General features: G+C 48.6%; 1 protein-coding gene across 22 annotated transcripts in view; it reads right to left on the bottom strand.

Moving 5' to 3' along the window:
* Window positions 1-516: 516 nt before the first annotated feature.
* The window catches only part of SUN1 (Sad1 and UNC84 domain containing 1), a 55103-nt gene continuing 44674 nt past the window's right edge, over window positions 517-10945 (bottom strand). For all 22 annotated transcript variants that reach the window (XM_030801024.1, XM_030801028.1, XM_030801027.1 and 19 more), the window contains 4 exons: window positions 8723-8838; window positions 5923-6090; window positions 2856-2948; window positions 517-2195 (listed from right to left, as the gene is read on the bottom strand). In XM_030801024.1, coding sequence (XP_030656884.1) covers window positions 2079-2195; window positions 2856-2948; window positions 5923-6090; window positions 8723-8838 — 494 coding nt within the window. In that variant the 3' untranslated portion in view covers window positions 517-2078. The remainder of the gene's footprint in view (window positions 2196-2855; window positions 2949-5922; window positions 6091-8722; window positions 8839-10945) is intronic.

Genomic DNA, 10945 nt, shown 5'->3' with positions numbered 1-10945 from the left:
CCACTCTTATAGGTTAGCATTGTTTATAATAAAAAAGAGGAAACAAAGGCCTTCAAGCTGGGACCTGCTTGAGTCACCATGATCCAGCCGTGCATACAATGGATAAAAACAGCTGTTAAAAAAAAAAAAGGTTCTTACGGGACACACTTGGTAACTGGGGAAAAGCCAGGTGCAAAACAGTGGTGTGTGTGCGATTATCTCCTGTGACCTGGTGCCAACACCTGCCTTCAGCTACAGAAGCAGCAATGAAAACTGTGTCCTGAGGAAAGCCATCACTTTTCCTAATGTTCTGCCCATCAAGCAACTTGTAATTCAGTCCGTTTTCCAAGTGGAAATGGTGCCCTACAGAAAGAGGTGCCTGGCACACCTGAGGCCTGAAGGCCTTGGAGGACAGGCTACCATTCAAAGGCTGTGCTACAGAGCTTGCCAATAAGAACCAGGAAACCCAGTGCCTCCCCACATCCCAGGGGCAGAAACAGACAAACTGAGAAAAGAAATAGACTGTTTACATCCCATGCACTTTTAAAAATTAAAACTCTTTATTTAAACCTCTTAATAGCATCTTATCAATTTGGTGGCAGCAGCAGAAGCACTACCAAAGACAGATAGTTTGAAAAGCATTTACAAAAATACATTGCACAAAGTCCTATCTTGCATCTTTAAAAATAAATATTCAAAATATTTCCACCCCAAATCCCAAATCAGTTTTATATAGGAAATTTTGATTTATATATGTAACCTGTAATATATGAAACATCTGTACATTTTATCCGCCTTAACTGCATAGTTCCAATTCTAAGGAGAGTGAAAAAAATGCTGCTTGATGTATGAACAGTTTCATACATCAGTGTATTTGAGGACTGTTGTGCAATATACGGAAAACCAGTCAGCACCATCGTTTCGTCTTTTTCTGAAAACACAACATTTACGGTACACCGAAAACTGTCTTAACCCAACACAACTTAAATAATTCTTAAGGTAAAACATCTGTAACACTTTAAGTGCCTTGTAGATATCTCATTTATAAAGTCTGCTCAGTAAAATAGTCTAAATATTAAATAGTAATTATAACCAAAAAGAGTCTCACAAGAATCACGTGAGAATGGTGACAGCTGTGATAAAAGGCAGATTCCAGCCAGAGCCAGTAAGAAGTGCTGCTGAAGGAAAAAGGATCGTCCTGAAATGTAACGGGTTCGTGACCCTGACACACCAGACGGCTCCTCTCATCACCACCAGTGAGAGAGAGGCTCAGGGCGTCCCACACTCTCTATTCAGCAAAACTCAAAACGAGCCCTGAAAACACCCAAGATGAGATTTCTGGGTTTCTGTTTACCGTGACTCCCAACAGGAAAAGACTTGCTGAGGCCAGAGAACCCCATCTGGGTGTTTGCCTAGATCCAAACCAGCCCCCTTCAAGTCAGACTGACTTCAGCCTACAAGGAGAGCAAAACGCTCCCATATTCCTCCACGGATATTGGTACAGCGAGTCCTGACTGGAAACCTTTCTCAGAAGTAAGAGCGAACAAAGCAGAAAAACACCTTTTAGTTATTTCCCCATCTGCAGACTTAGTACCTACTAGTGCTGAAAAAAGGAAAATCCCAGCTTGAAGGAAAGGAGTTTAGAACTCTGAAAATTTGGTGACATTGTTTTTCCCTGAAAGAAATGTGTGTTGGATTTAACAGATGAAATTATCTGCCCTCCAAAAGTCCTTTAGAAGAGCCAGTGCAAGGCTGAAGACCAAAGCGTCAAGAACACACTAGACTCTCAGCTTCCTCTGCTTTGCTCCTTTGTCAAGGAAATGCAAATACAAAGAGCTTCCCGTTAAAAACAAGGAGTGTCGGAGAGCCACGTGTTCAACAGGCTTCTGCTGCTGACCCCTCTGCACATGCAGAGTCAGTGAGCACCCAACAGGTGGCGCCAGGGTGCCCGTCACACGCTCACGTCCTCTGGCCAGCAGCCACGTTTATTGAAGGAGTGGCACTGTCCCATCATTGTATATGCCCTTGTCCACGAAGGATTCCAGTGTTTCAGGCTGTCCCAGTATATACAAAAATGTACAAAAATAAGAGTAGTGTCTTCACTTGACTGGCTCGCCATGAACTCTGAACCGATACAAACAGGTATACTCAGGATGGCCCCAGTTAGAAAAAATCCGAAGTTCCACTATTTGGAAAGCTGTGTCGTCGGGTCTTTTCTGAAATCAAGGTGGGAAAAAAAAAAAGAACACATGTATTTCATATTAATAACCCCAAGCCCAATCACTTCCCCAAATACGACATCTGACAGGAAACAGCTAAGTTGGAAATTAACCTTTTGTTGTTGTTGTTGTTGAGACAGAGTCTTGCCCTGTCACCCAGGCTGGAGTGGAATGGCATGATCTCAGCTCACTGCAAGCTCCACCTCCCGGGTTCAAGCGATTCTCCTGCCTCAGCCTCCTGAGTAGCTGGGATTACAGGCGTGCGCCACCACGCCCGGCTAATTTTTGTATTTTTAGTAGAGACGGGGTTTCACTGTGTTGGTCAGGCTGGTCTCGAACTCCTGACCTCGTGATCTGCCCACCTCGGCCCCCCAAAGTGCTGGGATTACAGACGTGAGCCACCACACCCAGCCGGAAGTTAACTTTTTAAATAGGATCCTTGTAAGTAATGTATCACAGGGCATGAAGCACGGGTAAAACTGAGAACTCTATTAGCCACGGAAAGGCTCATTAACACAGAGCCAGGAAGCGCAGGTTAATGTTTTTCAAAGGATGGTCCTCACGCTGCTTTCCTGTCTGTCGATGCCAGCTGGGCCCTGCTGTCACGAGAAGTTGTGGGACTGAGAGACCCCAGGCAGTGCAAGTCCCAGTTCTTACCAGGGCCTGGAACATCTGGAGTGACTCCCCGTCCTGATCATATGTGAACTGTCCCAGAAGCTGCCCTTCTTCCTGATACTCATTTTCTAATCCCTGAAAACAAGACCATACACAATTATGAACTAATGGAAAAATAACACTGAGCAGAGAAGACCGTTCCCTTCCACAGCTGACACTGAGCAAACAGGACCGTTTCCCTCCACATCAGTTAGAGAAGGTCATTCCTCCATGGCACAGTCATGAGGCCTTCCCTGGAAGGAAGGGGTGTGTTTTGTTGAAGGCTTCATGTAACCCACGACATGTCCTGAGGTCAGCACAATTCCCCCGTTATACACATTAGGAAAACTGAGGCCAAAACAGGACACACTAATGAATGGCAGAGAAGTGACCCCGCCCGACACACAGACCATGCTCAGCTGCTGCCCTCAGCACTCATGGTGGCAGCTCTGGAGCACCTGCTGAGCCAGGGGAGATGACGCCTCAACAGCAGGAGGAGGGGCCACAGAAGACCGACTTCAGCAAGACAGCAGGCAGAAGGGGGCGCCAGGCTAAGCTGGGGTGTGGGGAGTCAGGGTTCAATGGGGACAGAGATTCAGACTAGAAGATGGAGCAGCTCTGGAGATGAGAGTGGTGTCGGCTGCACAACAGCGTGACTGGACTTAACGCCACTGGACTGTGCACTTATTAAAATGGTAAGCTTTATGTTATATTTTATCAGAGTCAGAAAACTAGCAGAAGATACAAGGGATTATTTGCATATCTGTTTTGAAATGGGAAAGGACTTCTAGGGATAAGAAATGCTATGGAAGAAATTTGAGCAAGTGAGTAGATGTAACTACTGCCTCTGATAATCACCAGTGAAATAAAAATACAGGGCCGGGAGCAGTGGCTCACACCTGTAATCCTAGCACTTTGGGAGGCCGAGGTGGGTGGATCACAAGGTCAGGAGATCGAGACCATCCTGGCCAACATGGTGAAACCCTGTCTCTACTAAAAACTACAAAAAGTTAGCCAGGTGTGGTGGCGGGCGCCTGTGGTCCTGGCTACTCAGGAGGCTGAGGCAGGAGAATCGCTTGAACCCGGGAAGCAGACATTGCAGTGAGCTGAGATCGTGCCACTGCACTCCAGCCTGGTGACAGAGCGAGACTTGGTCTCAAAAAAAAAAAAAAAAAAAAAAAAAACAGCCTCTGAAAGACTCAGGGCATCTGAGTGTTAATACAAAATTAAGAGCAACAATGGAAACAATGGAAAGTGTATCTGTAACAGAATGACACATGATTATTATTTACATACTAAAAAGCTCAAATATTCATAAGGAAACTAAGATCCCAAAAGGTAAATGAACAAAAAGACTAGAATTTACAAAAAAGGCAGCATGCATCTGAAATACAGAGAAATGCAGATTAAATAGAATACTGTTTTTCACCTATCAAGTTAGCAGAAATTTTAAAAAGAGGGCTGAGGTCGGGAATTCGAGACCAGCCAGAGCAACAAGGAGAAACCCCGTCTCTACTAAAATACAAAAATTAGCCGGGCGTGGGTGGCACACGCCTGTAATCCCAGCTACTTGGGAGGCTGAGGCGGGAGAATCACTTGAACCCGGCAGGCGGAGGTTGTGGTGAGCTGAGATCGTGCCACTGCACTCCAGCCTGGGCAACAAGAGCAAGACTCCGTCTCAAAAAAAAAAAAAAAAAAGAAAAAAAAGAAAAAGAAAATGCAAAACGCTAGTAACACAGTACAGTGACTCGGCTGTACAACATGCTGCTGCCCTCTGAAACCATGACGCCACTTGTGAGTGTCTCGTCCACGGGAATTAGTGAAGGTGTAAAGGAGCGACGCTTACACAGGGAAGCGGAAAAAGGAAAGAAATACTCAGTGAGGGAAGAACCGGCTAGATAAACACGGGGGATTGATGCTACTTGAGGATGGCCATAAAGAGTGTAACTGCCACGGAAAAATGCTCGTAATACAATTTCCTCTTTTTTTTTTTTTCCTTTTTTGAGACAGTGTCTTGCTCTGTTGCCCAGGCTAGAGTGCAGGGGCTCAATCTTGGCTCACTGCAACCTCCGCCTCCTGGGTTCAAGTGATTTTCATGCCTCAGCCTCCCGAGTAGCTGGGATGACAGGCACGCACAAGCCCGGCTAATTTTTGTATTTTTAGTAAAGATGGGTTTCACCGTTTTGGCCAGGCTGGTCTCGAACTCCCAACCTCAGGTGATCTACTCACCTCAGCCTCCCAAAGTGCTGGGATTACAGGCGTGAGCCACAGCACCTGGCCAATTTTCTTTAAAGGCAGAAATACTTTAATGAAATATTTTATGAAAATTTTAAAGCTTCATAAACACTGTCTCAACTGTAATTTTTGTTTGTTTGTTTTAAAGACAGGGTCTCACTCTGTTGCCCAGGCTGGAGTGCAGTGGTACGATCTCAGCTCACGGCAACCTCCACCTCCTAGATCAAGTGATTCTTCTGCCTCAGCCTCCCAAGTATCTGGGATTACAGGCGTGCGCCACCATGCCTGGCTCATTTTTTTTTTTTTTTTGTATATTTTAGTAGAGATGGAGTTTCACCACGTTAGCCAGGCTGGTCTCGAACTCCTGACCTCAGGTGATCCGCCCACCTTGGCCTCCCAAAGTGCTGTGATTACAGGCTCAACTGTATTTTTTAAAGGCATGCTGAAGAAACCAGAAAACACCACAGTATTAATGGTGGGTTTCTCTGGGGTGGGATCATGGCAGTCCTCTCGTCAGTCAGCTGCTCCCACGTCATCCAGTTGCCAGAACACCTTTCACAGGCAACTTGGCAAGGGTGGTGAGGAGCAAAATTCTTAGGTGTGTCTACCTTGGTCAGTGTAGTGCTGTATGTAAACTGGCCATCAGGTAATATGCCATTTCTAAGTTACCCTTCCTAGAAAAGCACTAGAATGTTCCCCTCAACACTGAATCTGCTGAGAGAGGGTGGAGGGGCGGCGGGAGGCAGCCGACCCCAGTGGGCTCATGTCACTTGCTTTCATCTGTGGGAACTCCCAGGAAGGTGTGGGAGGAGGAGGGTTGGCCGAGGGCACTCACGTAGACGGCGAAGTCCTTGGGGGCGCTGCTGATGTTGCCTGTTGGCGACAGCGTCTTAGGGATGTGCTCCAGAGTGAAGGCGGCTGGGTGGATCATCATGGAGAGCCTCACCACCAGGTACCCCTGGGAGCCTTTAAATGCCCAGCAGTTACCGGGGTAAATGTCGGGCTGGGGAAAGGAAAAACATGAGGACTCAGAGTGTGAGCACGCTCTTACCCACTTAGCAGCAGGAAGAGGAAAGACTGATTATACTGAGACAAAAATAAGTTTTACATGGTAGAAACCGCCATGAGCAAAATCCAAAGATAAGCTAGGAAAGGCATTTGCAATTCATTCCTCAAAGGGCCACTATCTCCAACCCATATGTTGTATAAAAGTTAAAATGACCAGAACCTTAAAGAAAAATGGGTGAGACACACAACATACGTCAAAGAAAAGGTGAACGTCAATGGTCCTTGGTCATGGGAAGATGCCCTCCACCCTGCACAGCAAGAAGGAACAACATCACAGGGAACCACCACTGCCCCCCCATCCCACCAGCATCAAGGGTCTACCAGAGTCTGCTGCTGACGCCCTGGGAAAACACACGTTCCAACCTAACCAGGCCATGGTGCAGCGTGCAGCCCCAGAAGCACAGCTTGGCAAGGCCGGCCGCTGTGCACACCTCTGCCTCTGGCCTGCAATCGCACCCCCACCTCTAGGTGCAGGGGCAGAACTGCAGGATGCAGATGCGATCAGAGAGCACTCTTCACAGCACAACGTTCCCAGGCACACACACGGACTGGCTGAGAAGTTGCAGACGCTGCGCCCAGGCGTACGCGACGGAGGAGGAGACGGTGCGGGCAGCCTGCCTTCAGTGGGTGAGGACGACACACGCATTTCATTCATGTTTAGAAGAGACGGTGAACCATGGGCACGTACCCGCTGGCTTCTCCTCTATGCCAGCTGGGGATTTACTGCCCCTCAGCCCCCAAGCCATCTTTTGCTGTGCCGTGAAGATGGAGCTGAGCCTTGAACTGCTCTCCCTTTGCCAGCCCAGAGCCTAGCCCTTGCCAGCTCAGGGTGCTGGAGGGACACTGAGGTTCCCTGGTACCCCTCTTGGGGGTGTTGCAGCCAAATGCCTGGTGAGTCACCCTGTTGTGCACAGGCTTTCCCAGCATGGTGGTACATTCCAGTGTGGCACCACAGCAACTTCCCTGACGTTCAGTGAGCTGGGCCACACCCTCCACCCAACGGTCTGGAGAGACACTCTGGCGAGGCTCCACCTTGGTCCCGGAGTGGGAGCTGGTCCCTTCTATCTGTTGTCCCTATGTTCTGTAAACATTCTCTTTACTTCCCAGGAGCTGACAGCTTCTCAGTCCAGTCCCATCACAGTGATTGGTGGTTTACATGAAGTCTGCTCCTCCAGTGACCGTGCACTTCCTTCTGAGGGAGAACTGTGCCAGGGGAGGGCTGAGCTCCACCCTCTCCCTCAGTCTCTAAGACACTGAAGCCATGCTGTGCTCTCACCAGCAGATCCCTACCAGCATCACGCTGACAACGCTGCAGGCCAGTGAGCAACTCTGGGAGGGTCAGGATCACCAAGCCCTCTGAGAAGGATGTTATGGCGAGGAGCAGGAGAACCGCCATGCAGGAACACTGTGGCAACCCCGTGCAGGAAACCTGTCGGCCCTGCCAGGTGACACGGACTGTGCCGGTGGCACTCGTGAGCTGGCACAGAAAAAGCAGCCGCATGCCAAGCGCAGGGCTGTGTGGCTTTGTGGCAGCAGAGGCTGCGTCTGCCTGCAGTGAGGAGGGGCTCCCGGCTGCGCCCTTAGGAGCGAGGCGCTGGTGAGCCCGTGCGGTGCTGATGGCCGCAGAAAGCCAAACAGTCACGCTGACCGGACACTTCCGCCGGGGCAGCCTGGGGACAAGATCATGATGACGACACTCCCACGGGATCCTCAACTTCAGGTCACAGGAACTTCATGAATTCTCTCAGGCTGGACTTGTGTTTCCCAAGTGAAAGATGTCTTGGCGTTGTTCCACATACAAGGAATTATTGGACTTTTCTTCAAAACATGTCATGAATATGAGGCAGGATTTGAATACTGAGGCAAAATAAATCTATTTAAATTCTCCATCCTTTAGTGCTTTAAACTTGTACAGCCAATAGTATAAGGTATTAAATGAAGCCACAGAAAAGCAGTGCACAACAAGGACCACAGCAGAAGGTCCAGGAGACGGGGACTGAAGGCCCAGGGAGACGGTGGGGGCGAAGACCCACGGAGATGGTGGGGACATGGTGGGGGTGAAGGCCCGGGGAGACGGGGGTGAGGGCCTGGGGAGACAGGAGGTGAAGGCCTGGGAGACAGAGGGTGAAGGCCCGGGAAGACGGGGGCTGAAGGCCCATGCCGAGGCCAGACAGCTAGGGCCTCCCCACCTATTCTCTCTCAACACCTGAGAAAGCACAGCTGCCACTCTCGTGATGAAGACCCACGGCCCTGAGCAGGAACAGCTGCCACTCACACCACCACGGCTGGACCACCCAAAAGAGGGAGGGAGGAAGGCTGACAGGACCAGCATGTGCCACACGGTCCCATCTGTGCGATGCTAAACCCAAGCCAACAGATGTGTAGCGTGGAGGCTACATGGGGACACCGGGGACTCCTCGGTGTGGGAACGCTGCTGCTTCTTGTGGTACCAGTTCCACAGACGTGTTCATCTTACGAACTTCCACCGAGCTGTGGACATACGACCTGTGAACACTAACAGAGTCTATGCTGAAGAAGAGCAGCTCCGGCCACCGGCGGCCACTCACCTGGATGACCACACGCGGGGACTGCGAGAAGTACCACAGCGGGATCCCAAACAGACTCATCAGCGCCGTTTTGGTTTCGTAAGTTTCAGAACAGCGAGTACTTAAGATGCTGCCACCTTAAAGCAAAGATGAGATTGGTGTCAGTGTCCAGTTCCACCATTTTGGAAGCAACAGTACTGCACCTCTTCAGGATTTATTCAGAATGTTTCCAAGAAAAGTGCTCAACATCGCTGAGATTCAGAGAAATGCAGGTAAAAACTGCAATGAGATATCTCCTCCCTCCAGTTACAATGGCTTCTACCCTAAAGACAGGCAGGAACAGATGCTGGTGAGGATGTGGAGAAAGGGAACCCTCACGCACTGCTGGTGGGATGGAAATTAGTACGACCGCCATGGAGAGTGGTTTGGAGGTCCCTGAGAAAACTAAAAACAGAGCTACCTTATGATCTGGCCGTGCCACTCCTGGGTACACACCCGACAGAAAGAAAGGCAGTCTACTGAAGGGAGACCCGCACTTCTATCCTTGTGCAGCACTGGTTGTTTACAATAGCTCACATCTGAAAGCAACCTCAATGTCCATTAACAGATGAATGGATAAGGAAAATGGGGTACACATACACAATGGAGTACTATTCAACCATAAAAAACAATGAGAGCAGGCCAGGTGCGGTGGCTCACGCCTGTAATCCCAGCACTTTGGGAGGCCGAGGCCGGTGGATCACTTGAGGTCAGGCGTTCCAGACCAGCCTGGCCAACATGGCAAAACCCCATCTCTACTAAAAATACACAAATTAGCCGGGCATGGTGGCGGGCGCCTGTAATCCCAGCTACTTGGGAGGCTGAGGCAGGAGAATCGCTTCAACTGGTAGTGGGCCGAGATCACGTCCACTGACTCCAGCCTGGGTGACAGAGCAAGCGCGTCACTTGCAACAACATGGATGGCCACCAGAGGTCACTATGTTAAGTGAAATAAGCCAGGCATAGAAAGAAACTTTCTCATTTATTTAAAAATTAAAACCATTGAACTCATGGACAGAGAGGGTAGAAGGGTGGCACCAGAGACTAGGAAGGGGAGTTGGGGCTTGGGGAAAGTGGGGATAGTTAATGGGTCCCAAAAAAAAAAAAAAAGAATGAGGCAGAGTGCGGTGGCTCACACCTGTAATCCCAGTACTTAGGGAGGCTGAGGTGGGTGGATCACCTGAGGTCAGGAGTTCCAGACCAGCCTGACCAACATGGTGAAACCCCATCTCTACTAAAAATACGAAAATTAGCCAGGCGTGGTGGCGTGCCCCTGTAGTCCCAGCTACTCGGGAGGCCGAGGCAGGAGAATCGCTTGAAGCCGGGAGGCAGAGGTTGCGGTGAGCCGAGACTGCGCCACTGCACTCTAGCCTGGGCGACAAAGCGAGACTCTTTGTCTCTAAGAAAAATGAATGCATAAGACCTACTATATGAGAGCAGAACAGGGTGACTATAGTGAATCACTTAATTGTGTTTTTTTTTTTTTTTTTGAGATGAAATTTTACTCTTGTTGCCCAGGCTGGAGTGCAATGGCGCGACCTTGGCTCAGCACAACCTCTGCCTCCCAGGTTCAACTCCTGCCTCAGCCTCCGGAGTAGCTGGGATTTCAGGCATGCGCCACCACACCCAGATAATTTTTAAATTTTTTTTTAGTAGAGAGGGGGGTTCTCCATGTTGGTCAGGGTGGTCTCAAACTCCCAACCTCAGGTGATCTGCCCGCCTTGGCCTCCCAAAGTGCTGGGATTACAGGCATGAGCCACTACACCTGGCCTAATTGTGCATTTTTAAATAACTTAGAGTATAATTGAATTGTTTGTAACTCAAAGGATAAATGCTGGAGGGGATGGGTACCCCATTTTTCATGATGTACTTACTTCACATTGCATGCCTGTATCAAAATATATACCCCATAGATATGTGCACCTATGTACTCACAAAAATTAAAAAATAGGTAGTTAAGAAGCCATTAAAATACATGTTTGAAAATGACAAAGAATATTATCTAATACAACTAATAAATATTTTAGGATTAAAAAAAGTGTTTTTAAACTTCTCAAGTTTTTACATATACAAAGAACCTCCTACTTTTAGACCAGTCCTTTTCTTAATTAATTGTACTTTCTCAAATTGAGTGTTAAGAGTTTACAACTGCTTTAGGATACACAATTTTTACTTACTGAAACTGAGAGATTCTTAAAATACTGG

The sequence above is a fragment of the Nomascus leucogenys genome, chromosome 20, assembly GCF_006542625.1.
Source record: "Nomascus leucogenys isolate Asia chromosome 20, Asia_NLE_v1, whole genome shotgun sequence".
Classification (NCBI taxonomy): domain Eukaryota; kingdom Metazoa; phylum Chordata; class Mammalia; order Primates; family Hylobatidae; genus Nomascus; species Nomascus leucogenys.
The sequence above is the reverse complement of the archived record's forward strand: the minus strand, read 5'-3'. Positions and strand labels throughout refer to the sequence as shown.